This window comes from Xenia sp. Carnegie-2017, unplaced genomic scaffold, assembly GCF_021976095.1.
Source record: "Xenia sp. Carnegie-2017 unplaced genomic scaffold, XeniaSp_v1 HiC_scaffold_14, whole genome shotgun sequence".
Taxonomy (NCBI): domain Eukaryota; kingdom Metazoa; phylum Cnidaria; class Anthozoa; order Malacalcyonacea; family Xeniidae; genus Xenia; species Xenia sp. Carnegie-2017.
Window position 1 is genome coordinate 3,790,463 of NW_025813447.1, and position 26,629 is coordinate 3,817,091.

The window sequence follows — 26,629 nt, forward strand, 5'->3', positions numbered from 1 at the left end:
TTTATAAATGTTACACATCTACTTACACCACGTTTTTAATTAAAACAACCACGTGCTCGTTGATCAGCGACATCGTAAAGATGGCTTTCTTCGACATGAATTTGTTTGGCCCTAGTATCACATCTTTAATTTCCCTTTCAATTGCTTTGGTGGTCTACCTTTTTGGTAAACAACCCGATCCATACATGGATGAAATTTTCCACATTCCCCAAGTGCAGAAATACTGTGCTCATCGTTTTGACGAATGGGATCCGATGATCACGACCCTGCCTGGCTTGTACTTTTGTTCCTGGGCTTTCATGGAAATTCTTGCAGTGTTCTTTCATCAGGATGTAAAGATAATGTGCATGCCCTTGTTCTTGAGGATGGTAAACGTTATTTTTAATTTTGGCAACATTTGGGTCATGTATCGCATTGTTAGAAAATTGGACGAAATGAATCCGAAAAATACACCCACACACTCCCAGGTAGGTGTTGTCCGATGTTGCTGTGGTAGTTGAGGGTATGGGTGCTAGTAAAGAAGGGTTCCTGTAAGTGCTAATGTAAAAGATTTGCGTTTGATGGATTATGCTTTTACTCTGTTGTAAAATAGGTTTGATGAATGGTTGCTTTCATTTCTTCATCACTAGCAGACAGAAAATTTTGTAAGCTGTGCACAAAAATTTGAAATTTTCACATGGCCTCAGGCACCCAATTTGCAATAAATTTCGCTCCTGAAATTATGTGCGCTGTGCAAACTTTCCAGTCTGCCATCACAGTCTAATCTCACAATGTTGTCACTACCCCGATACCTCAACATCATGAATTTCATCTACAACTGTACACTAATAATGCAGTATCAATATTATGCAATGTAGTACAGAATTTAAATTCCGGGCCTACCAGCCAAATTTTCATCCTGGCTAAAAGTGGACTGTAATACAAGCAAGGTTTTTGTATAGTTATTGCAGCAGTTGCTACTAATTGATGGATTTCTAAAACAAACTGGGGATTGCTCAGACTCAACTCATTTGTCGTTTGCATTGAAAGTGTCCTTTGCAAACTAATTAATAGCACTGATAGGACTCAAAAAATGTATGGTATCCATATATCCATATGATACCAGATTTCAACTTTGGATACTTGGTATCATAGACTTACTATCCGTATGGGATACTAGAAAATTATATTTGCTTGTAGATCCCTAGATTGGTTTAAGAAGAAAAATTCTAAGTTTATTGCTTCGCTTCTGAGTGTGGCTTTCTCTGTGGAGTTTCAATCATCACAAAGCAACCTGTTAGTTTATTTTTAGTATACTGAGCTTGCCCTTGTCAATGAAATGTTTATTGAATCAATTAATCATCATGTTGCAGAAACTAGTTTTAGCATTTCTACTTCATCCCTTGAGTAGAATTATCTGCTTAGCAATTAAGGTCATTGAGAGTCTACTTAATTAGGATCCTTGACTGTTTTTCTTTTTTATAACTGACTGTGAATATTTTATACCTTTGGTACAGAGTGAACACGTTCAAAACTTGGCTACCACTAACTCAAATGATGCTGAAAGTTGGCAAAAGTTTTACCATATGGCAAGTGGAATTACTCTTGGAATGTTTCCTCTATTGTTTTTCTTTATGTTTCTCTACTACACGGACAATGGTTCTACATTTTTTGTCCTGCTCATGTACTACCTAAGTCTTGGAGACTATCATGTTCTGGCAGCCATTATTGGAATGTACGCATTCTTCTTTAGACAAACTAACATTGTGTGGGTTATATTCACAGCTGGAGTGACTGCTGTTCGAATGTATGAGCCTTATGTTTTGAGAAAACTTGGCCCTCGGGCTAATGATTCTTTGAACATTGTATTGGAGTTTGTTAAGCAGCTTTTTGTAAATATGAAAGCAACAGTCCATGTTCTGTGGCCATATGCTTTAGTTATGCTGTTTTTCATTACATTTCTCATAGTTAATGGTGGAATTGCAGTCGGTGACAAAAATCATCATAAAGTTTGCTTCAACTTTCCACAGGTATTTTATTTTGCATGTTTTGCATCATTTTTTGGATTTCCTCATCTTTCATCGCCTGCTGTCATCTACAATACGTTTCTCTACTTCATTGGTTTGAACCAACGGCGTTATTACTCAACAATTACTGTTTTGGTTTGTGTGGTCCATTACTTGGTAAAAAATTTCACTTACGTTCATCCGTACTTGCTGGCAGATAACCGCCATTATTCATTCTACATTTGGAAGAACATTTATTTGACCTATCCGGATGCAAAGGTTGGTCTTATTCCTGTTTATATTGTTGCGACAACCATGATATTTGTGGCAATTAATCAATCAAGGCTTTGGAAGATTGTGTATGCAGTGTGTGTTGCCATGGTGCTTATTCCACAAGGACTGCTGGAGTTCAGATATTTTATCATACCATATCTTATGTTCCGACTGCATGTGAGGACACCACCTTTGTGGATACTTGGTGGAGAATTTTTGATATATGCCTGTATTAACTATTTTACATTATGGATGTTTTTGAATAAACCTTTCAAATGGCCAAATTCTGATGATGTGCAGCGATTCATGTGGTGATTTTGCTAACTTTGTCCATACTCCATGCATAGCACTTGTGGTAGATGGAAGATGCACTATCAGTATTGTTTACAGTTGGATAAATTACAATTATGTGCTAGTTGGTAGTTGATTTGTATATGATTGAATTTTGCAGTGGAAAACATCAGGGAGAATTGGGGGTCAAAGCCCCAACCCCACCAATAATTTTGACAGACTAAAAATCTATCACCAAATTATATTGCAAATGTCATTTTTATTATAATGTAACTGTTGCATTAAATAATGACTGTTTGATAGACTTCTGTTCTAAACATGTCTCAGCATGCACATTAAACCTTCTTGACTTTTTTGTTCTGGATAGAATGTTCTGGGAAATCTCTTATCTCGGAGATGACCCCCCTCCCCCCAATATTTCATTACATCTCTGCCACTGGAGTTTCAGTTAGCTATCTCAATGTTCTCATTGGTCAGAAAATACAAATGACTGGCTGTAATCACATGATGAGATATGCTGTTTTTCCCCATGCTGTGTCAAATGTAGTTCACAGAAAGAAATTTGAATTGTAAATAGCTTATTAGCTTTAACTATGTAGTAATTACAAAGATTAATCAAAAGACTAAAATATAACCAATTGAATTGTCATCGAGGTATTTTGAAATTTTGATTAGTTGCAAGAAATTTTATGTATTCTTGGTATTCCCTTTCACCAATAATGTTCAACTTGAATAATTAGTTGGCATAATATGGAATTGTTGCATAACTTCTTAGGATCAATACGATTCTGACATTCAACATTCGACTTATTTCAACATAAGTGGAGGTATTGGTGTGACAAACAGGTAATCTTGTGGTTATTTCATTTTGCTGAAATCATTTGAGGGATTTGCGTTTTCCCATGCGGTAAAAACCGCAGAAAATTTAAAATTCGTTAACATAAATCCGCGGCTTAATGTATTAGGTAAAGCTGTGGATTTGTGATTTGTCTTCATTGAACGACGTTTTTTCAAAAGACCCGGGGAAATTCACTTGGAGAGTCTGTGTGACAGACGAGAATTTGAAGGAAAGTAGGTGTTAAAAGAATTTACAAGCTGTACAACAAATGGCTGTCCATTATCCAACTGCGCCGCCAACCTACAGCGAAGTGGTCGAAGATCCATCGTCTAGTATCCATATACAGAATGCCGTTCCAGCCACACAAGTCGAAATAAGTGTCAAATGCAAGTGAGTATTTACATTTTATATGTTAGTTCAAGGGGAAAGCACAAATAACGAAGCTCACGCAACGAGTTTAAATGTGTAATTGCTTTTGAGTATTGAAGTTTATGTAAAACGGATTTGGTTCAATTCGGCCATTGCTATGTTATGTTTCTCAAAACAAAATTATTTTAATATTAGTGTATGTTATTTTAGTTATTGACGGACCTTTAAAATTTTACAGTCCAGAAGGAACGCCTTCAGCTCGAATTTTGTTTTTATCACACTGGAACTGAACACTGGCATGAACTTATAGTTGAAATGTATGAACATGGATTAAAGTTATAGAATGAGTCTCACTGATTTAGCTCGCTTATCAATAAACATAACCCTGAGACTCAATCCAACGCGCTTGTCTCCTTGTGTTTTGAGTGATTTCTTTGATCCATCTCAGGCATGTAAATTTCAAGGTACTCAAACGTCGCACGCTGAAGCATTTTCCCAAGAAGTGTAATTAAGCTGAGGGAAGTCTAAATCACCTTGAATAACCCACCGTTGTGCGTAAATGTGGTAAAGATTTACGTAAAGGTGACCGGTTGTGAAAGATTTGTTTGTCTCCATCAATTCCGGAGAATTTTCTTTGTGAATGAACAAAGACAAGCTCTTCAATGTGTCAAAGATTGAAATACCACAGCGTCGTATTGATGTTCGTCGAGCTCTTTGAAATCTTTAAGTTTAAGACTTTGCTCTTCTTTAAGTGTATGAAAGGTCTTTAGGCACACGATAGAATGTTTGAAATGAAATCTTCCAAGAAAATGAGATCACCTGAATGAAATAAACCGTCACAAAATCTTATTTTTTCTTATTTATTTTCATACACTTGCCAAACAAAAAGCTTAAAAAATTTTGTTTTGAAATGTAAAAGTTTCCCAAGAATGAGCTGCATGGATGCATGTTGTGATTATTTTGTCCTGTTGTCGAATTGATTTGACAAGGCTGTAGACGGAAAGCTTGTCAATTTGTGAAACCAAGATTTCTAGTCCGTCAGATTGGTTGGAACAAATGATTTTGTGAGCAAGAGCTAATTTTTAAATAAAACGTTAGCTTGGAACTCTTTGTGCAAGTTTTGTTTCTCAAAAACCTCAGGAAAGTGTTTACGATGAAGGTCTTTGAATTTCGTAATTCTTTGAGTCTTTGAAGGTCTTTGAATTTCGTAATTCTTTTTGAACTGCGAAATTTCATCGGGCAGGACAAGCACTAATTTCAAGAAAGTTTCCAAAAAAGTTAGCCTTGTGCGAAATTATATGTTTGTAGATGTAGATCGTCCAGGTTAGTGGAGTCCTTAGAAGGACTACATTTGCTGATGCTGCAACGTTTCGACAACCTTAGTGGTAGTCATCTTCAGAGTCTAGTAACTTGATGACTTCTTCTATTACCAGGACGATCAGCATCTAGGAACATGAAACGATTGTCCCGCGGGCTCAAACCGTTTACTTTACTTTTGAAATTCTTGAATTTTTTCTAACGTGCGAAAGTTTTCGCGCGGTTTGTATACAATGAAAACTAATTTCAGGGGGATTTTTTATGACAATGGAGTTTTTAGTAAGTTCTTTCATACTTTTTTCAGGAATTTAGCTGACATGGATTTGTTTTCCAAATCTGACCCAGGTAAGAATGTTTCTCGTATATAAGAATTTTTCTCGTTATAGTTAGCTACGAAAAAAAATTATAACCGCTAATAAATTTGAAATACTTCTACCACAGCGGCATGGGGTTATGAATTTCTAACGAATCTTACCAATCGATGGACTGTCGCAATTTAATTTGCTTAACGCTAGATACGCCACTGTCTGACACATATGCATTTGTTTATATCATTGTGTAGTTCCGTTGCTACATTGCTATCTGCTTGCAATCGTACTTTTTCTAGTAAAAGAATTTTTACGTTTACAAGAATTGCTTTTATATATACATTGTGTAGTTCCGTTGCTACATTGCTGTCTGCTTGCAATCTTACTTTCTTGTGCAAATGAGATTAAATTGACTTCAGTCTGCTTATCTTCATTCATATATATACATTAGCAATTCCATTGCCGCATTAATCGCTCCACATCCATTCGTTATTTTTATTGCTAATGAAAGTATTTTTTTTATACTTTCTTTGTAATATTCATACATCAATGCAGTTCCATTATCGTGTGTATTGGGCTACGTTCGCGATTTTTAGTTCAAATTAAATACATTTAATTAAGTTAGATAACAAAATGGAAATCAACAATTAGATTGATTTCATTATCTTTTGTTGTTATGGTCTACCATAGTGCTCCATGAGGTAATAACATAGTTTTTTTATTACTGTGCAGCACACGCAACTCCAATTTTTAACTTTAATATTTTAAAATATGGCTACAGTGATAGTTCGAGGCCATGAATTCGTGAATGTTAACGCTAGCGCTACAATGAAGTATCAGAATATTAGCTTTTGCATAACTTGTCCTATATCTTATCTATTCCTGTTCTTATATATCCATCGGCGGAGTACTAATTACAGGGCCTACGGGCTAAGATAAAGTTGTGGACCTTTAAGTGGTATCTATTGCCCCCAATAAGTTCAGTCTCTTGACGGCGTTCGCGTTCCTCAGAATCATCACGCTCCTTTGACATTGCATTTCCTTGGTTGTGTTTTGAACTCATAGTGTAAACAATAAGGAATGAATTTCAAGTTCAAACTGTTAATACCCACTATACTTCATGAGTTCTGAGTATTGAGCACTTTTTACTGTACGTCAATCAGTTTTTAACAGCATATATGTTCTTAATGAAGAACATTTATCTACTCCCGAATGGCAAAAAGTAAAAACTAATTACATCTAGCTATACCACGGGCCTCTCAAAAGCTCGGACCTGTTGGCTTCAGACTACTTAGCCGACTGGATAATCCGCCATTGCTTATATCTTATGCATATTTCTCTTTATCTTTTATCTATTCTTCTCCTCTTCTTCTCTCATCACTTTTGTCCATGTTTGACGTGGACATCGTTGGTTCGTTGTTTGTTACTTATGTTGCATTTCTGTACTGTTGTCTTTGTTGTTTTAAGAAATGAATGGCTTCTCAATAATGGGCAACATGCTTATGTGCTGTTAACCCACCAAATTATCTATTTATTGCCTCTCTAAGTTATTAAATCAGAAAAGCCTTTTCAAATCAAGTTTGCTCTTGAAATTACACAAAATGCAACGTCTTCTGTTCGAATATGTTGTCATAATTTAGATGTGGAAAATAACTACGATGGCGATTTGTAGTTGTGTGTATCGGTACTATTTCAAGTGTTCATATTTCATCAAGACTGAACCGACCCCACGCAACAATTATGTTTAATTGTGTTTATACTAGTTATATCAAATATTTAAAGGCTGCATCATCGCCTTCGTCAAATTATTAGCCAGAAATGACAAAGTTCATGAATACCCCTCTTAATTAAAGTACGATTGATGCCAATGCTACGTTTCAAATAGCCGAAAACGTCTTCTCTAACCTGGGGTTGAACACTAATGAACCATCATACAATATTACAATATTTATTGAACTCTCCCCAAGGAGGCTTTCCGTACTAAGGCAACTCTAATAAAACAAGGCTAAAATTAATTTACGAAGTACTATATTTATTATTACTGTCTGTTATCATCATTCACAAAAGGCATTGAATTTTCATACGTCCTTTTTTTCGTAGTCGTGGTGCTTTTTGTAAAATCTGTTGATGGTAGAGAGTGGAGAGAGGTACATAGATTGGGACATGTTTGAAGCATGGGTTGTAATGGGATTGCTGGTTTAGCATGCTAATGAAAGTTTTTCCTGTTTTAGTTTGGCCGAACCGAAGTAATCATGAACACTTTGAATCCCGTGTTTGTGAAAAAGTTTATTATGAATTATTTTTTTGAAGAAATTCAAGAACTTCGCTTCCACGTGTAAGAAAATAAAACTTTTAATGTGTAAATCTGTCGAATCACATGTGTCATACTGTCGAATCACATGTGTCATACTATCAAACCACGTGTGTCATACTATCGAACCACGTGTGTCATACTATCGAACCACATGTGTCATACTATCGAACCACATGTGTCATACTATCGAACCACATGTGTCATACTGTCGAACCACATGTGTCATACTGTCGAGTTACATGTGTCATACTATCGAACCACATGTGTCATACTGTCGAGTTACATGTGTCATACTATCGAACCACATGTGTCATACTATCGAACCACATGTGTCATACTATCGAACCACATGTGTCATACTATCGAACCACATGTGTCATACTATCGAACTACATGTGTCATACTATCGAACCACATGTGTCATACTATCGAACCACATGTGTCATACTATCGAACCACATGTGTCATACTATCGAACCACATGTGTCATACTGTCGAGTTACATGTGTCATACTATCGAACCACATGTGTCATACTATCGAACCACATGTGTCATACTATCGAACCATGTGTCATACTATCGAACCACATGTGTCATACTGTCGAGTTACATGTGTCATACTATCGAACCACATGTGTCATACTATCGAACCAGATGTGTCATACTGTCGAATTACATGTGTCATACTATCGAACCACATGTGTCATACTATCGAACCACATGTGTCATACTGTCGAGTTACATGTGTCATACTATCGAACCACATGTGTCATACTATCGAACCACATTTGTCATACTATCGAACCACATGTGTCATACTGTCGAGTTACATGTGTCATACTATCGAACCACATGTATCATACTATCGAACCACATGTGTCATACTATCGAACCACATGTGTCATTCTGTCGAATCACATGTGTCATACTATCGAACCACATTTGTCATACTATCGAACCACATGTGTCATTCTGTCGAACCACATGTGTCATACTGTCGAGTTACATGTGTCATTCTGTCGAGTTACATGTGTTATTCTGTTGAGTCACTTGTGTTATTCTGTTGAGTCACATGTGTCATTCTGTAGAGTCATATGTGTCATTTTGTCGAATCACATGTGTCATTCTGTCGAGTCACGTGTGTCATTCAGATGAAACTTTAGATTTCATCAACACTTGATCATCATACAATAGAAGACCAACGTACAGATGGTGATCTTCCGTAATTTTTTTGCAATTTGCCATTGATTTAGCAAGTTTAGGAAACAGAAGCAATTGCTCACCTTGAGTGGATATAAATTTCTATCCGTTGTTTGAATGTATCTAAAAAGGCAATTCTATCTAATCCATCAATTTATCTCTTTATTTTTCTCTATCTATCCATCATTTTACCTCTCCATTCATCCCTATCATTATCAATCCATATGTCCATTAATCCATCATTTCATCTCTCCATTGATCCTTATCTTTATCAATCCGTATCTCCATCAATACATCATTTTATCTCTCCATTCATCCTTATCTTTATCAATCCATATCTCCGTCAAAACATCATTTTATCTATCCATTGATCTCTATCTCTATCGCCATATCTTTATCCATCTATCATTTCATCTTTTATTGATCTCAATATCAACCCACATCTTTTCTGTTCATCATTTCAACTCCCCATTGATCCCTGTTTCAGTCTACTCTTATCTCTATCAATCTATCTTGCCGTCAGTCAATTTTTTATTCGTCTATCTCTCCATGTAGCTGTTCATCATGCAAACCTGTAGTTGGACCTAACATCTATAATTACATACAAGCTCAAAACATTAAATGTCAGAGACAACGGAGCGTGTTCAAATCTTGGGGGGTGGCAGAATAACACGAGAAAATAGTTTACATATGTGACGTTGTAGTTTACCTAAAATAAAATTACTTGTGCCACCCACCGTTTATCTTTCCATTGATCCTCTCTATCTCTTTCAATCCATCTTTCCATCTGTCAGTTTCTTCATTCATCTCCATATACCTTGTTCATCATTCACTCTTTTACAAACCTATCACCTGTGGTTGGTTCATAATTACATACCAGTTCAAAGGCTTTAATGCGACGGGGACTGGAAGAACAGCACGAGAAAATAGTTTACATGTGGACGCTGTAATTTACCTGATGAAATTGCTTGTGCCTTTCCTCCTCCGCCTTCCCTAATTCTAAATTATTAATTAATTATTTTCTATTTGCAGTTACGACGTAGATTCCAATTCGCCACGTCTATCTGATCACGTAAGAGCATTACGTCACGCACTGTAGCATAGCAACGCTTTTTCATGTATTGATTACTTTTATGGTGAACATTCATGTTCATAGGATTTCATTGGTCGACTCGATATCACGTTGGGCTCAATAATAGGAGAACATGGTGGACGTCTGGAGGCCAAATTGGAGTAAGTCCAGCGGCGTAGCCTGCCCAAACTTGGACAAAGTAGTTGGTTCATTCTGTCTGAGGATGACTTTGAAATAAAGTCGAAAATTTACAGTTTACTTCTCGTCTTGTTTTGATTCATATTTTTGCCATCTCAAGATATCTTGCTTCTTCGGAATTTGTTTTATATTATACTTCTTTAAATTGTCGGCTGGTCGTGGTTTTTGGTTCCGCCAATAGAGTAGGCTTGTTTATCAAAATAGTGACTTGAAGAAAATGACTACGGACAACCTACTAACGTTAAAAAAATGCGCGAGGAATGGAACCGAGTACGGTCACAACAAACACGACCACAGACTACGGTAGTCTTACTTGTAGCTCCTACTTGTTTAGATTCCTAAAAGGACTCTTTGCACTACAGAAAAAAACAAAATTAGTTCAAGTCACGAGTGGGAAACTCAAAAATCAAGGTTATGTTACAATGTTTAGAAAAACGTAAACATCTAATACAGTGTATTTTATGTCAAATGATTTGTTAAGTAAATACGTTTTAAGTAAACATATATTTTTTAAGTGAACAAAACTATCAAAATAGTTTACTGACATTGTTTCCAAAGTAGTATCTTCTAGTAGTTCAATCATATTATAATTCTACACTTCAAGAAAATGTACGAGAACTCAAGTTAAGCAGCTAAAAATCATTGTATATAAGTGTGTTTATGTAAGTTGTACATCTGTAAAACTCGTAAAGTCTTAATACATCAAACTAAACACAAAAATATTTACTTACAGGATAAAAATATCAAATTCTTTCACTCCTAGTCAACCCAACGAGAAACCGCCGCTTAAGTCGCCATATTGAGGTTGGCTACGGTGAAAACGCAACGCTTCAGTCTCTCGATCCATTCCACGCGCATTTTTTTAACCGTAGTAGGTTTGTCCCATAGATATAGTCATTGGATATAGTAGGTCTAGATTGCTGACAAGCCACCATATTGCGTGACATCCATGATAAATCCAACATGGCGTTGAAACCGGGCAAAAAACATAGAGTTACTATAGGGCAATTGATGTTTTTCGCAATTTACTTCTTCGTTGATTTTGGTGGACAAACGCCTCGAGACAAACAAACGACCAATTTACGCAACACTTCGCAAGAGATATTTTTCGCCCGTATTTCAATAATAATTGTCCAATGTGACTTCAAAACATTATTAATAACGCTTTGTTTCCAATAAAACTTCATTGGAGGAGTTTGAAAACACTGAAACGAAGTAAACTGCAAAAAACAACAATTACATAATAGTAGCCTCACGTTTTTTGCCCGGTTCCCGCGCCATCTTGGATTTATCATGAATGTCACGCTGCCATCTTAATCAGTCTTATATTACGTCACACTCGTCAGCAATCTAGTTTTATTATATCTATGGATTGTCCGTAGTCACTTTTTTAAAGTCACCAATTTAGCTACAGACGCTGCAAGTCAGGCCCCAATCCCCCTTTAAAAAAATTGATTGTATGCTCCTCTGTTGATGCCGCTCACAGCGTTGCCATTTTATCATGGTTTTTTGTGTGAATATCAATCCTTTGCGTCAATATTCACGGAAATCTTTTTAATTTTTTACGAAAATTTATTTTCTTAGAAATAAAGAGACATCGAAATGTGGTTCTATCATTTGTAAGTTTGTTGTTTCGTGGGGAGCAATTTATCTCAAAGATTTATTTTTTGTTTGTCCATTGTAGTAACTGTGGAAGAAGTTAGCGAATGCAAGGTGAGCAGCTCTGTTATCTTATTTTTTACCCCGAATGACATTGTTGTTATGAAGATTCTCTTTATAGGAGGGAGGACCCCAAAATAGCGCTTACTTAATAAATCTACTTATATATTTTAATTGTACAAATGACGAACATTTATAATGCTCAAAATATTACCAGTCTTCCCTCTTTGCTCTCTACCTTGCCTCTCGTACCTCTGCTTAACGGCCTTCATTTATTGAAAACTTTCAAGAAACATAAGTTGTAAAAGTGTAACAAAAAACAACCTCGACGGCAGTTCTTCGTTCGTATAGTTTCAAAGCGTTGGCATTGTCGAACTGACTATTTACTCCCAGGCTATTTCTTCATTTCTCCATTACGAACACATCACGAGCAGTTACATGTTTAAATGTTACGGACCTGGCATCAACTTGGGAACAGAATTTGCAACTAATAACTACGAGGAATGATTTGCTGGAGGGTTAAATTTTCCGGTTATATTATGATGGCTTTTAATATTAGTAAAAAATATCACCAGATAACCAGTGCTGTAGAGCTAAATTTATCAGATGAGGGCCCTTTTGATGTTTTTGTCAATAGTGTCCTTTTAAAATTACCTATTTCAAAGGTAGAAGGAGGGCTCCCCCCCCCCCAACTTCTACAGCACTGCAAATAACAAAGTAAACTGCTGAAAAGGGTTACAATAGACAAGTTTGATGCATGAGAGTATCGAAGTAAGTCCAGAAACACGAGCAGCCAGTGTGTGAATTTTATTTTCTTTCATTTCCTGCAATTTTGCTTCATCTTGAGATTTCATCATTGCATCAAAATTTCTTTCTGTCGAGAGACTTTCTGCACTGTACAAATGTCGTTCATCATGCAACTGATTCCTAATTTCTTAACGCACAAACATTTTGCATATTTGTGCTTTAGGATGTTGCAACGCTACATTTCAAAGCAAACAAATTGGATAAAAAAGATTTCCTTGGTAAATCCGATCCTTTTCTCGTGTTTTATCGATGCAACGAAGATTCAAGGTGCCAAACTGTAATGTTAAAATCTAAGATATTACGAGTCATTTCATCTGTTTTTGTTTCGCCCCTTTCGCTTGTGTTTTCATAAACACGCAAGGACATTTTGTGATGGTTTTAAGCGTTTCATTTTCTGTCTTCCTCTTGTCCTTCAAGACGTAAACAGAAAAGTACGTTACGATTCATGATTGTTCGTGGAATTATTATATAGCTTGGTTTTTTCCTCTTGTCTGTCAAGACATAAACAGAAAAATATGATTGTTCGTGGAATTATTCAATACTATTAGCATAGCTTTGCTTCTACTTGAATTTGGAGCATATCCATTCATATTTACATTAAAGTTTTTCCATTTTCCATGAAACTGACTTGTACTTTTTCTGTCTTATAGTTTTACGGCTGTGCACAGAACAGAGGTTATAAAGAATACTTTGAATCCAATGTGGAAACCATTTAGCGTCCCAGGGCGAGCGTTGTGTAACGGTGATTACGATAGGTATAAAGCCATATCTATGTCAATCGCCATTGTTTTCAAATGTTTAAGAATAAACATGCTTCAAAAAATTAAATCTTGTAAACTCAACTTATGAACTTTCATAAAAATGAACTGCAACTTGAACTGTGATATTTTGACTTTATTCCAAAGTCATTGCATGTGAAAGCAGAATGAGAAATTAACTAGCATGTCATCATGTGTTTGAACCAGGCTACCCGTTGCCCGTTAATGATGGGGTGCGGGTGAACCAGGTTACCGGTGGTCCTTCAATTATGGGGTGCCTGCCCTCTCCTACACACACTAAAATCTGACAACATAAACATTTTCTTAAAAATCGTTGATAGAACACAACAATAAAAGGTTTTTAATTTATATACAGAAAAATGCCAATAAGAACTTTCAATTTACTACAAGGAACACGAATTCACGAATATAAACCTACTTTTTATCTTTATTTTCACAAACAACACCGTTCAGGGCGCCCCTTTGCAAGCTGATTGCTGGGTGCCTGTGGCTCTGCCCACCCAGAGCTTATAGCAGCTTCGCCACCACACTATATCATATACACTATAAATTGTATATCATTGCTTCTGTAAAAGCTCATATCTTAGTTTACGAGATATTAATTTTCCGAGCATTTTACGAAATTTCTGCCAGTAAAGGTGTGTTTTTAAATGTGTTGTTTTGTACTTACGTAAGTGCGTGACGCTCATGCGCAAATTATTTTTCAGATCAATTCTTGTCGAATGTTACGACTGGGATCGAGACGGAGGGTAAGCAAATCTTTACTGATCGAAATACAAAAGGAGTTTGAAACCGTTAGATGCATAAATGAAAGTGTTTTGTTTCTTTTTGTTTTTAAGAAAAGTTTGAATTTTTATTGATTAACAGTTGCGTGGAGAAAAGTTGTTGAGGAAAATTGCAACATACTATTGTATTGTGATTAGTCACTATGAACTAGTTGGCGTTTGATGTATTGTCGGATCCGGGGTTTTTTCAACCTGTTTGTAGATTTAGATCGTCCAGGTTAGTAGAGTCCTGAGATGGAATGTCGATGTTGGCAGACGCTTCCACGATCTTAGAAGTCAATTCAGTTGACTACCGCTAAGCATGTCGAAGCGTCAGTCTACATCAATACCAACAGCTCTTCTCGGAACTCTCCGCCAACCTGGAAGATCTACATCCGCAAACATTTAAGAATATTTCCAGGTTTAAACCATTCGCTTGTTCAAACCATTCACTTATTTGTTTTTCCTTGTTATGAGGATGCAAAATGCCGACATCTTGCAACATTTTTGCATCGTTGCGCAACTCAATGTTGAAAATCTTTGCGTTCTCTTTAGACATGATTTCATTGGTCATTTTTCAACAACACTTCGAGAGATGAACAATAGTCAACTACGAGGGATCACGTGGGAGGTATCAGCATATAAAGCGGCGAACTGTAGTTATAAACTGGAATGCTGACTGTTTTAGTATGATGTCGAAACTTTATTGTTTATGCAGATTTCGTTTGTGTACTCTGCTTTATCAAGAATATCATCCAGGGCGAAACTAGGACGTTTATTAGGGGGGGGTGAATATTCATAGATTCAGCTTATTTCTTGTGAAATTAAAATCGTTTCCTAAAGAAATCATTCGGAAGAGCCAACCCCCTTCCATTGACTCAGCCTTCTAGTTTTGCCCAAAGGTCAACGTTTGGGGATAACTACTTTGTTCATAGTAATAGTCACTCATTAAACTAAAATGCATCTGGAATGCTACCTGTAATAGAAAAGTCTAATAATTTTTTTGAAGCCAAATTTTACACGCAGACACGCGAGATAACACCAAGACACGCATGTGCAGTCAATCAATTTTCACTCCGCGAGAGAATCTCGAAACACTACACACGCGTGTCTGGGTGTAAGATTTGGCTTCAATTATTTACTTCAGGTAGCGTTCCATGTATTTTAGTTAAATGTAGTCACTCTAGATTGACCGTTCTCAAGTTTGCTTAAGCTAGTAAAAGCCTTGGGCTTACGAAAATATGTTGCATGAAAATACATTTTGTTAAATTCATAAGTGGGACGTAAAGTTTGATTATTCGTTATCCATGCTAATTTTTCTGGTCTGTCGCATTGTGCTATTCAAATGTTGGCTAGCAATGAGTAAAGTCTTACGAGTCCTTCAAGACGGATAAAGTAAATTTTTGTTTTAGGTTGTGAATACTAAGAAACAGAGGAAGAAAAAAAAGTATAGAAATTCCGGGACTGTAAGTAGACGTTTCACTGCGGTTTTTAGAGAGGATCAAATCTTTTCTCTCATACTGTCAGTTGAATGTTATAAAAAGCAGGCAGGCTATTTATGTTATATGCTATTCGCTGCTCGACAATATGTTATCTTTAATTTTCATCGACATTTTTAGGTCACACTTCTGCAATGTAAGGTAGAACAACAGCCGACGTTTTTGGATTTTATTCGCGGAGGGTTAGTAATAATATATTCGCTTCTTAGTCTGAAGCATCGTTGTCTATCTCTTTGACTGCTTGGGAATTTTGTCTTTCGATGATATATCGTCAAAGAATCAGAAAATCAATTCTGCCACGGACATGAGCACGTGAAAAACACGTGGCGTAAAACAACTGGCCATAAAGTAAATGGTTTGAATCCGGGCATCGTTACATGTTTGTAGATGTAGATCGTCCAGTTTAGTAGAGTCCTGAGAAGGACTGTTTTTGTTGATGTTGACTGACGTTTCGACAACCTTAGCGGTAGTAGTCATTAGCGAGTTGTTCGCTCTGTCGTCCAAATGATCGTAATAGTAAGTGGCTTGAACCCTGGAGTATCGTTAACGAGTATCGAAACGTCAGTCAAAATCAACAGCAACAGTCCTATTCAGGACTCTACTAGCCTGGACGATCTGCATCCACAAACATGTAACAACTGACTATAATATCCTGAAAGTGTGAGTTTAAGCCACATACTTATCATGTGCGTATATGTAAGAATTGATTTTCTAGTACTAAACAATATAAATCCTTAATGAGAATTTAAAATAGCAGTATATTTGCCGATATATTACCTCAACCGAGAAGAGTTCCCTTAATTGTGAAGAGTTAATGGTATAAAAAATTGCATGATCATTTCAACCAAAAATTGACTTCAATAAAAAAGATGTTGGAAACACTGCAGGGACGCATTATGCAAAATGACGTAGAAAGTTTTATAGATCGGACATTACAAAAACTTCAATACTTCGAGAATGAAATGAGTTATTCACAAACTGTTTTAGAAAATACACTGTCATTTTCAAAGTTCTGTTAAATGAAACTATAATTTTAGTAGTAAAATTTTAAGTCATATGTCCTTCAAAGCAATCGATGGATGAGTCTAGCGTGATTCATTGTTGTACGTAGTCTGTTGTCGATGACATGAAATTGACCTTAAGAGTGGACGAAATTTTTTGTACAATGATAATGGTTGATTCCAGCCCAGGTGCGGATTTAGAGTACGCCAAAATAAATTACTATTTTGGCGTATATTTACATTTCTAAGACGCCAATCCATTGGTAAAATTATATTCTGAAACTGAAAACCAATCGTGTTTTTCTGAACGTAATTTAAAATTGAGGAGCTATAATTTATTTTTACGTACACTAGATCCCGCCTCAGGAGGCCCTTTTTTGTAAAGGCCCCTGGGCAGCTGCTTCGTCTTGCTCTTTGTTTAATCTGGCCCTGACCACCTTCTTAAAGTGTTTTCTAGAAACATATACGTCAACTAGTTCTTCTCGATCACAGCATAGGAAATGGAAACAAACAGTGGTCTAACTCAAGCAAAATTTTTGTATGACCCATATATTTTACATCTATTACGCACGTGATTAGCGTAATGATAGTCAGTCAATTGTATTTTCTGACCAATAGAAACAATGAGATGGCTAACCACAGCCAGTATTGTAATCAAATCTACAGCCCCAACTCAAGTTTAATATCAAAGTGGGCCTGCTGTTCATTCCTTGTACTGCAGTTTTCTCAGTTATGCAATACAACGAGTGAAGTATTCTTTTATTTAGGACGCAATTAAGCTTCGTTGTTGCTGTTGATTTTACTGCATCCAACGGTAACTTTTTTTTGGTTTTGTTTGTTTTGCATTCCTACCTTTCACGCCTTGTTGTTTGAATCCAGGCGAGCAAAATAACCCGAACTCTCTTCATTATATCAACCCATACGAACCAAATCTTTACGTGAAAGCGCTCTCGGCTGTCGGAAGAATTTGCGAAGATTATGACTCGTAAGTTGTTTTGAAATTATGTGATGATTTTGATTCGTCAGTTGATGTTGCAAAAGCTCAGGATAGTAATGCAGATGGTTGAATTTCATGTTTGAGATTTTTACTTTTAGGGATAAGTATTTTCCAGCCTTCGGATTTGGTGCCAGACTCCCTCCACATTGGCAAGTTTCTCACGAGTTTGCTTTGGTATGAGTTTTAATTGTTTTTCATTCTCATTATTGTTTAAAAACCTGTCAGCTTTGCTAGAACCTCTCTTAAGTTTTTCTCTTTGTTAGAACTGGAACCCTGAGAACCCCTATTGTAGTGGAGTGTCCGGTGTTGTCAGCAGTTATCGAGATTGTATACAAAAAGTTAAACTGTATGGTATGTCGAGGTTTTTTATGCATGCAAGAATGGATTGAAGTGCCTACATCGCTTTCAGAGAATTAATGTATTCGGATAGAGTGGATTATTTTAAGAGCATTTTCGGATAGAGTGGATTATTTTAAGAGCATTTTCGGATAGAGTGGATTATTTTAAGAGCATTTTCGGATAGAGTGGATTATTTTAAGAGCATTTTCGGATAGAGTGGATTATTTTAAGAGCATTCTCGGATAGAGTGGATGATTTTAAGAACATTTGCAATATATTTTATAACACGAAAATTTGATCTTCTTTGACTTTTGGGCCTCAAAGTTGGCTTTTTTCGTGTTTGACCGTGAGGTGCTGTGACTGACGTCTAGTTAACCGGACGTGACGTACATTGGAGAACACGCTGCTTTTGAGTGCTGTAATAATATATTGTCAATTTAATAATGAAGTGCACGATTTTATCCTTTATTAAATTTTAATTTCATTTTTCGCTGACACGATGTCGTCCAGATTTTCCGACGATTTAGATAGTCAATTTGATTTGGATTTCTTTAATGATTCCTTCAAAGTTCAATGTAATGATATCCCTTCGTGATGGTTCACCAAGTTCGAACACCCGTCTCAATCATGAAAAATTCACTCAACACAAGCTTCATAAAAGTAAATTTTTCAACTTTGCTATAAATGTCACTATAAACTATAGCGTTGAAAAGCATTGTGTTCTCCAATGTACGTCACGTGCGGTGAACTAGTCCCAGTAATAGCACCTCGCTGTCAAACACAAAAAAGCCAACTTCGAAGTCCAAATAATCGAGGAAGGTCAAATTTTCGTCTCATAGAATATATTGCAAATGTTCTTTAAATCGTCCACTTTATTTAAACAAATTATTTCCCTGAGAGTGTCATAGGCACTTTAATCAGGATGTGTATCTCTTCTTGTCTTGACATAGTGGGTTATTGTAAGTGTTCTTTACTCACAACAAGATCAAGATTCATACCAAGGCAAATGTTTTGAAATTTTTGAAATACATACGAAAATAGTTTGCAACTGTGGTTATTGTCGTTGCTGAATCAAAAGAGTACGACTAATATTTTGTACCTTGTTATAGAACAATGCAGTATGGCTTGTCGTCGTAAATGTATATTATCCTGCTGACGTACTAACTCTTAACACTCATTCTGACTTGGCCCCACGCCCTTTAAAAATCACCGTTAATCCATCTCTGTCACGTGTTATTACAAGTAAATCCATGCAAGGGCGTAGTAGGATTAATAATTGGGCGGGGGTCTCGTATTCATTTATGCAAGTTATACTCAAATGAAAACAATGGATTTCATAGGAAATTATCACTGCATATCGTGCATTTTTTAATAGCCCCCCGTCTTCTCGCGCCTATGATTCTAATGTATGCTTTTCAACTGGCTTTTGATTTTATAGGACCAACGAATTTTGCTCCAGTGATCAACAGCTGCTCAAGGTATGTTTCTTACGTTGATGTTTAGACACGGTTGCTGAATAGAGATTTTGTTCACAAAAGACTTAGAAAGACTAGGTCAACTAGGTGACTTGAATTCAGACAAAGGCTTGTTGTCGGCAGGATCATAGGGAGGCACTGCGTGGCCCTGGGGCGCTTTTCTCTCAATTTTACAACGTCATGATTTTAAACTTTTACCACTGCATGAGCAAAGCTCAATGACAAACAACGTTAACGTATCTTGAAAGACAGCTTGACAATGACTATCTTAATCACGGGTCTCTTCTCAAATCAGCGTTTAGGTTGAGACCGTTGAGTACCCTGAGCAAAATTCTTTACTCTTGCCTCGCCTTCCTCTTCATGGGGAGGAAGACAACCTGTTTCCTCCCTCCTTGTCAAATTTTATGTTGAGACAGCTTATTGAGTTTTTCCATTATAATTTTATGAACCTGTTGTACAGAATCGCAAGAGATAGCATCCGACGTAATCATGGAAGCGAGTATGTTGTTCATTCGAAATTTCGAAACGATTTTTATTTTTATCTAACAAGAAATTCTCTCATCATTTTTGAAGGTATTTTGTTTTGCTTATTCTGACCGACGGAATCATTTCAGATATGGCACAAACTAAAGAAGCCATTGTCAATGTACGTATTAATGTTACAAAGCTTCTCGATTTATAAAGATTACAGCGCAACAACTCATTTCCAAAAAAGCCATAAGCCGTTGGTTCGTTGTATAATATTTATGTAGCGAGTGACGTTTCGTCTTCACTCATAAATCTTCAGACTAATTACAGGTGTTCTGTTACAAGGAAGTATATACAAACTGATATTTAGTTATTTATATAGTTTGAGATAACTTAGAATTCTTTTCCCGTCTCGCATCTCACTGGAAACAATACATGTTATGAAGGCTATTAAATGTTTGCAAACTGAGCCCGTGCTTTCCACCTGATGTAGGAGCAGCGATTGATACTGAAAATAAACTGTACATTCTCTAGGCGGCATCCCTTCCCATGTCGATCATAATCGTTGGAATTGGACCTGCCGATTTTGAAGGTAAATCCAGTGAACCCCGAAGTCATCTGAACGTCGTTGCTTTTGTGAAAGAGACAAACTTTTTCTCCTGCACTTCTTAATGGTCGTCTTTCTCGTGTTTTTTTTTTAATTTTTTGTCGTTGCTTAATTCAGATACGATGCTGACTGTCTTTGTTTAATCTTTTGTTTTCCCTTGTGCTTGTAGCGTGAACCAAGTTTTACTACTCAACACATAAGTTTAGGGATATTTGACTTGGTGAAAGCTAGTAGCATTCGAGCGTTAGTTTCTGTCCTCGATTCATAAGACGACGGCTGCCTTTGTCCGTTCGGGTTGAAAAAATTTTTTTGACTGCTCTCTCTCGTCCGATATTTCGGCTCTTTCGCGACTATCCCATAAAATTTTCACGATAAATTTCATCGTTGTTTTCTTTATAGCAATGGAAGTTCTTGACGGAGATGTTGTACGTCTGTCGTCGAGAGGTCGCGAAGCGGAACGCGACATTGTTCAAGTGAGTGCTTCATTTAAAAAGTGTTTCAAATAAAAGTTGGCTATAAACACAGGTGTTCTAAATGGTCACTCACTCGCTTGCGAAGTGCAACAGAGAAATCATGCTAGGTTTTTCTATATTTCAAATCAAGCTTTCAGTGAAGTTAAAATACCGTCTTGGAATAATTTTTGAGGTGATTTTGAAGCCTTGCTCAGTGTGTTTGAGCGCGAGTGAGCTTTTAAGTAGAGGCGTAGATGTCAAGTTCACTTATTGCATAGCTAGGTCCTCTTAGCATATTATGCTAATCAAAGTTTTATATGTGAAACTTAGTGAAAACACAATGTATCGTCGTACAATTGGCGTAAAAATGGCGTAAAATGGCGTATACATGGGCGTATTCACTTTATTTTACGCCGTTTTTCACAATGTCGTAGACGGTATGTCATGTTGGCTAAAATTTCTCTATTGTTATCAGTTCGTTCCTTTCCGGAACTATCTCAGCAGTCGCTATGGTGACGTCACAAGTGGTGCAAGACTGGCGTCGGATGTACTCGAGGAGCTCCCGGGACAATTCTTGGAATACATGAAAAAACACAAAATTCAGCCTCGACAGCCGTAATTTTGAACATAGTCTCAGGTATGTGCAACAAGTACAACTTCATGTCGTGTGCCGTGTCAATGATTTAGAACCCATTCCCCTAGATCTGTAACTAACGTGCCAAGGTGAGGCATGGTCGCCAACTTCAAAGGTTGGAAAAATCAAAACTCTTGATCAAAAATAATGACCAGGGATATACCAGGCAGGAACCGAATTCTTATAATAAATATTAAAGCGCAGCAGAGTGCTTCTAAAAGAGCCATTAAATACAAGAATATATATATGTAAAAGAAATATTTATTGAGTAGCGTAACGTTTTGTCTTGACTCTGAAGACATCATCAGACATTATTAAATTTCAAGTAATGAGGAATATATAATATTTACTTACATAATATCAAATTACATGGTGGGATGAAAGAAGCTACAGTACATATGTGGTAGGAATATAATTTAAAAAAAGTTTGAAAACCGAATGCTCTAATGTTTGAGAACTAAACAAAGACAAATACCTCTACAATGTATATCAATGCAGAAGAAGCAGATTTTCGTAAATATTGTCAGTTTTTCCACCTTTAAAGATGGCGGCTTGCCTCACTCATAAGTTAAGAATTTCGATGGAGTCATACATCTAGTAGACTGGTAACTAGGTCATTTAGCCTAATTTATCCAGTGCACTAGGTACCCTATTCAATCCAGTGTCCTATAGCGGTCTCCTACCTAAGCTCATTGAAGTCGGTGTCTTATGCTAACATAGAAAGTTATACAATTATGTAATAATTACGTCATGTAAAATTCAAGTATAACGTCATAGGGACAAAGAAGGATAAACAATTCATTTTAGGAGGCATAGATGGCACAAATTTGAATATAATTTAAAGTATCCATAATCATTCAACCCATATATAGCCAAATGATCTCATTACTCCTATACTGTATAAACAACAATTACAAATATTTTTCCATTTAATCCTACACTATCCTAATTGATCACCACATCCGGTGATTTTTTGCGTAACTTTAACTCAGACCTCGTGCCAATGGCAACTTTTTTAGTTTGCCTATAACGCTTGTCTGTATACCGTAAAATCGCCTTGGAGTTACCAATCTCCGGCATCGTTATAATTGTTGTAGCAGGATGACGTATGTTCTTTGTCTGGTTCACACTTTTGCTGCTTTTGTTTTTATTCTTGGGAGTCCTGTTTTTGTCCACGTGTCTGTCACACGGCTTCAAATTGCTGACGTTTTCACCCGCGTGATTGACATTGATTTGGAAGTAAAATCCATTATTGCTGACATCATTAGGTGTTGTGAGATTTTCAACGTTATTCACGTGACTTTCAGGATTGTCCACATGGTTTTTGACATTGTTCACGTGATTTTTAACTTTATGACCTTTTTCGCGCTGTCTGTCTACGTTCTCTCCTTTCGTGTTCTTGAAAACACTGGTGTCAAATTCTTTGTCCATTGTAAAAGTTAACACTGATTTCTTCAGCTCCAGTTTCATTTTTTTCTCCGCGTCAAGGTTCTGTTGGCTTTTCCAAAATTTTTCTATTTGATTGGAACGCAAATTGGAGGGGTTGCCTTTGGCGTTATTTTGTCTTGCATTGAGTATTTCCGACTTTAGTTCGTCATTTCCTCTAGATTGGGTTTCTTTCGTTTTTATCATGGTTGTCTCGGCAAGCCTCGCTTCGTTTTCTTTTCCCTCAGTGGCACCCTCCTTCGGGCTATCTTCGTTCGACACCGTCGAACCTTCGGTGTTTACCGTCAAGCTGTCATCGCCGTGTTTTGCGTTTGTTGTGAGATTTTTTCCTTTTAGGCGAGCCATTTTTTCCAAACGATTTGCACTCGTTTGCCGACGATACGGCGAATTTGCCCCGAGTAAGGACTTGCCGTTGACTGCAAGATTTATTCCAATGTATGGCGGCGCGTCAACATACGGCTGTGGAGTCAAACAAGCAAAAAATCATGCATGCGCATGCTCATACAAGATACAATGAAATGTTTACGAACAATAATAACACAACGTGAAATCACTAATCTTCTTTTGTGCAGTTCACTTTTAGTGTCATGTTGATGTCAATACTCAACATTTGGTCCCAAACTTCGTTATTCTTACTCGCGTTATGTACAACATGAAGTCTTAAAGTGACTCAACGTTATGTACAACATGAAGTCTTAAAGTGACTCAACGTTATGTACAACATGAAGTCTCAAAGTGACTCAACGTTATGTAGGTGAAAACTTAAAGCACGCTAAGAGTATGGTGTGGTGGGGAGTGGCAACTCCAGGTTTTTTTGAAATATGTACAAGTCACTCGTGAAACTGGTGAAGTTCGAAAAAAAAATGGTCCAGATGATATCGTGGGGTTTTACCGCAGACACTACAAAATGTAGTCCAAGAACGTTGAACTATCTCTCGTATTTTCTATCAATGTGTAAAGATTCGCAATCTTCTGGTTGATAAAAGGATTCTGAAACTATCGATAATTTGCCATGTAGCTACTTTCAGATTTTTCAAAATTCAAAAGAATTTTGTTTTACCATCTTTATCATCGAACATGCGTGTGCAAAATATAAAACTTTCACCTGTTTGAAAGCCAATTCGAATCGACCAGTGTCGCAGTTTTTGTCTTCTCTTCTGTCCAAAACCACTAAAACGTTACAAAATACAATTGTTGGTACTAAGCCATACTCCTTTTTTAGCTCATCGGTGTATAGATTACAGATTTAGTTAAGATCTATTGAGGATTTAATATAACGGATTAGTCTTCCGCAATCTTCTACCCCTGCATTCATCTCTTGATGCTTTGTAAATAAGGTTTAGGGTCAGCTTTTGACAAGTCAATGTACAAAATACCGTTTTGTTTTCAATGTAGAAATGATTTAATCAGGTTGATGACTCTTCCGAAATCTGCACTCATTCTATTCAATTCATTTTTATGCTCTGACAGTCAAATCTAAGGATAGAGGAATGCTTGTTCGATTTCCTACCTTTCATGGTATCCTCAATGACGTTCGCGCAAAGTTTTTTCGTCACTGCAGTACTCGCTCCCATAGCCGGACTGGAGTTTATCTCTATCTGAAAAATGGAAAGATGAATGATGAATGGAAAATGAGTCTTTACATGTCCACCCCTTCCCCATCCTACGATTGTGACCTAAGTGAGTGGCATTACCAGCCAGGGTTTATAGTCTTCAGTCAACATAAAATCGGCTCCGTATAATTCGAACGAGTTCTGTTAAAAACGAAAAAAGAGATTTTACATGAAGTTTGTCACTTGGAGCATATTTTGCTGTCGTTTGCATTTCGTATTACGTACCTTTCTTGCCTCTACAGTTGACTGGCAACACTCTAGGGCATAGACAATCGCCTGACGCATGCCGGGATATATTAAGTTTTCCCACAATGCACTTTGGTTTCTTTCCCTTAAAGAAATTAAAGTTAGTAGGTTTACAGTTGTGTTCAATTGTATGTGATTATGTTTTTTTTTGTATTTACAGTCTTTATAGAAAGAGGGGAAAAACTCCGAAAAGATTTTAACACAAGAGAACGAGCATTTGGACACATTTTCTCTGTGGATGATCTGAAATAATAGGTTTGAGCTGTGACTAGGTAGGAAATAAAATAGTACTTTAAATAGTCTTTGAATTCTTCGCTACTCCACATATTGTTTTCTGGTAGTCTTTCGTCGCGAATTCCGTTTTGATAATGCTTCTGTATCGAATTGTTCGCCAAGTGAATACATCTGCAGTAAAATTAAGTATGAAGAACATTCAAATGTAGAATTATATATGTACACTATACAGCTATGCTGTACATTTGCAGTAATATTAAGTATGAAGAACAACATTCAAATATAGAATTATATATGTACACTATACAGCTATGCTGTACATTTACAGTAATATTAAGTATGAAGAACAACATTCAAATATAGAATTATATATGTACAAAATACAGCTATGCTGTACATTAACTTTATGATTAAGTATGTAGAACAACATTCAAATATAGAATTATATATGTACACAATACAGCTATGCTGTGCAATGTAAAACGGTTTATTTAAAAAAGGAAAATATTTTACTTAAAGTTGACCACAACAGACATCTATGTACGAGAGGTAAAGACCTCTGCTGCGGTCTTTATTAGGTCGATTATGACGTCAAAGCGGCCATATTGGTAGGATACGGTAAGGTTCGGGCGTTCACTAGTCTATGAAATCCGCATAATTTTTTCCACTATGTGGGTTTTTCTACCAACATAAGCGGTCGGTGAGAATATTCTTTTATAGCTAGTACTTGTAAAGTAATTGTGAATCGTATATAATATGAAGACGGTTGGATTGTTGCGTTTCTTCAAATCCAAGTAGATAGACTTCAATACAGAAAATAGGCACAAGACATCCGTTGAATTGTGACTAATTCAAAAGAGTTAGGACTTGACGGACAACTGTTTGGAGGACACAAAAAGTTCGAATCATTGGTTTTACTGTATACACTTACGGTTCAAAGTTCTCTAAAGTAAATTCTTGACTACAGAATCTAAAATAACAATCCTATAAAAAGAAAAAAAAGCCCAGAAAAGCATGTATAAATGTTGATGATGAAGTATATAAACAATGAGTAACGTTGACTGTGTTTTCAATGTTAACTCCTAAAAGCCGAGTTTTTCTCAATTTATTTTTATTTAGCTCCCTGATTGTGACACATTTATCACACCGGACGGGGTTGATCAAGCTTATTTTCGCAATAGATTTACAAAAGTAATGATTATTGGATTTCCATTGTAAGACTATACACCTCCAGACTGTCTACACTACTGTAAATACTTCGCTAGTTGACGACGTTTATAGTCTCTTATGTAACGCAATCCAATTACTGACACCAAACGCTCAGTATAGAGTAGCAATGAAAGAAATGAATAATGAAAATGTCTGAAATTTACAAAGGGGGACTAAAACTTGCGGTGCTGTCACTTGGTAAAACATGAGTACTACATGTAATTTTCAATTAAA

General features: G+C 36.5%; 3 protein-coding genes across 4 annotated transcripts in view; 2 read left to right on the forward strand and 1 right to left on the reverse strand.

Annotated features, from left to right (window-relative positions):
• Nucleotides 1-3,198, forward strand: LOC124435361 (dol-P-Glc:Glc(2)Man(9)GlcNAc(2)-PP-Dol alpha-1,2-glucosyltransferase-like). Its single transcript, XM_046985296.1, has 2 exons — nucleotides 1-467; nucleotides 1,497-3,198. The coding sequence occupies exons 1-2, from the start codon at nucleotides 81-83 to the stop codon at nucleotides 2,571-2,573; spliced, it is 1,464 nt and encodes a 487-aa protein (XP_046841252.1). The 5' UTR covers nucleotides 1-80; the 3' UTR covers nucleotides 2,574-3,198.
• Nucleotides 2,852-25,669, forward strand: LOC124435360 (copine-9-like). Of its 2 annotated transcripts, none has more exons than XM_046985295.1 (27): nucleotides 2,852-3,203; nucleotides 3,325-3,395; nucleotides 3,515-3,777; nucleotides 5,378-5,418; nucleotides 7,482-7,528; nucleotides 7,613-7,716; nucleotides 9,929-9,968; nucleotides 10,053-10,129; nucleotides 11,751-11,785; nucleotides 11,851-11,879; nucleotides 12,796-12,899; nucleotides 13,283-13,387; nucleotides 14,119-14,160; nucleotides 14,731-14,806; nucleotides 15,588-15,641; nucleotides 15,795-15,856; nucleotides 17,443-17,489; nucleotides 17,555-17,660; nucleotides 17,771-17,846; nucleotides 17,936-18,023; nucleotides 19,450-19,489; nucleotides 19,947-19,985; nucleotides 20,060-20,132; nucleotides 20,489-20,546; nucleotides 20,961-21,034; nucleotides 21,489-21,650; nucleotides 21,716-22,042. In XM_046985295.1, exons 3-26 carry the CDS (start codon nucleotides 3,656-3,658, stop codon nucleotides 21,630-21,632), a joined length of 1,683 nt encoding a protein of 560 aa, XP_046841251.1. In that variant the 5' UTR covers nucleotides 2,852-3,203; nucleotides 3,325-3,395; nucleotides 3,515-3,655; the 3' UTR covers nucleotides 21,633-21,650; nucleotides 21,716-22,042. The 2 variants fall into 2 exon arrangements, with proteins under 2 accessions (XP_046841251.1, XP_046841250.1); XM_046985294.1 differs by lacking the exon at nucleotides 21,716-22,042 and adding an exon at nucleotides 25,113-25,669 and having other exon boundaries at nucleotides 2,857-3,203.
• The window catches only part of LOC124435358 (tubulin glycylase 3B-like), a 12,511-nt gene continuing 7,772 nt past the window's right edge, over nucleotides 21,891-26,629 (reverse strand). The window contains exons 13-19 of the mRNA XM_046985292.1: nucleotides 26,118-26,170; nucleotides 25,244-25,357; nucleotides 24,932-25,037; nucleotides 24,788-24,847; nucleotides 24,604-24,691; nucleotides 24,199-24,263; nucleotides 21,891-23,552 (exon numbers count right to left, since the gene is read on the reverse strand). Coding sequence (XP_046841248.1) covers nucleotides 22,593-23,552; nucleotides 24,199-24,263; nucleotides 24,604-24,691; nucleotides 24,788-24,847; nucleotides 24,932-25,037; nucleotides 25,244-25,357; nucleotides 26,118-26,170 — 1,446 coding nt within the window. The 3' untranslated portion in view covers nucleotides 21,891-22,592. The remainder of the gene's footprint in view (nucleotides 23,553-24,198; nucleotides 24,264-24,603; nucleotides 24,692-24,787; nucleotides 24,848-24,931; nucleotides 25,038-25,243; nucleotides 25,358-26,117; nucleotides 26,171-26,629) is intronic.

What these genes read in the sequence shown, in the direction of transcription:
- LOC124435360 (XM_046985295.1), top strand. Translation starts at nt 3,656, where the DNA reads ATGGCTGTCCATTATCCAACTGCGCCGCCAACCTACAGCGAAGTGGTC. An exon ending in CGACGTAATCATGGAAGCGA is followed by an intron (nt 19,986 to 20,059) that starts GTATGTTGTTCA and finishes TCATTTTTGAAG; the next exon opens with GTATTTTGTTTTGCTTATTC. An exon ending in CTAAAGAAGCCATTGTCAAT is followed by an intron (nt 20,133 to 20,488) that starts GTACGTATTAAT and finishes TACATTCTCTAG; the next exon opens with GCGGCATCCCTTCCCATGTC.
- LOC124435361 (XM_046985296.1), top strand. Translation starts at nt 81, where the DNA reads ATGGCTTTCTTCGACATGAATTTGTTTGGCCCTAGTATCACATCTTTA. An exon ending in ATACACCCACACACTCCCAG is followed by an intron (nt 468 to 1,496) that starts GTAGGTGTTGTC and finishes CCTTTGGTACAG; the next exon opens with AGTGAACACGTTCAAAACTT.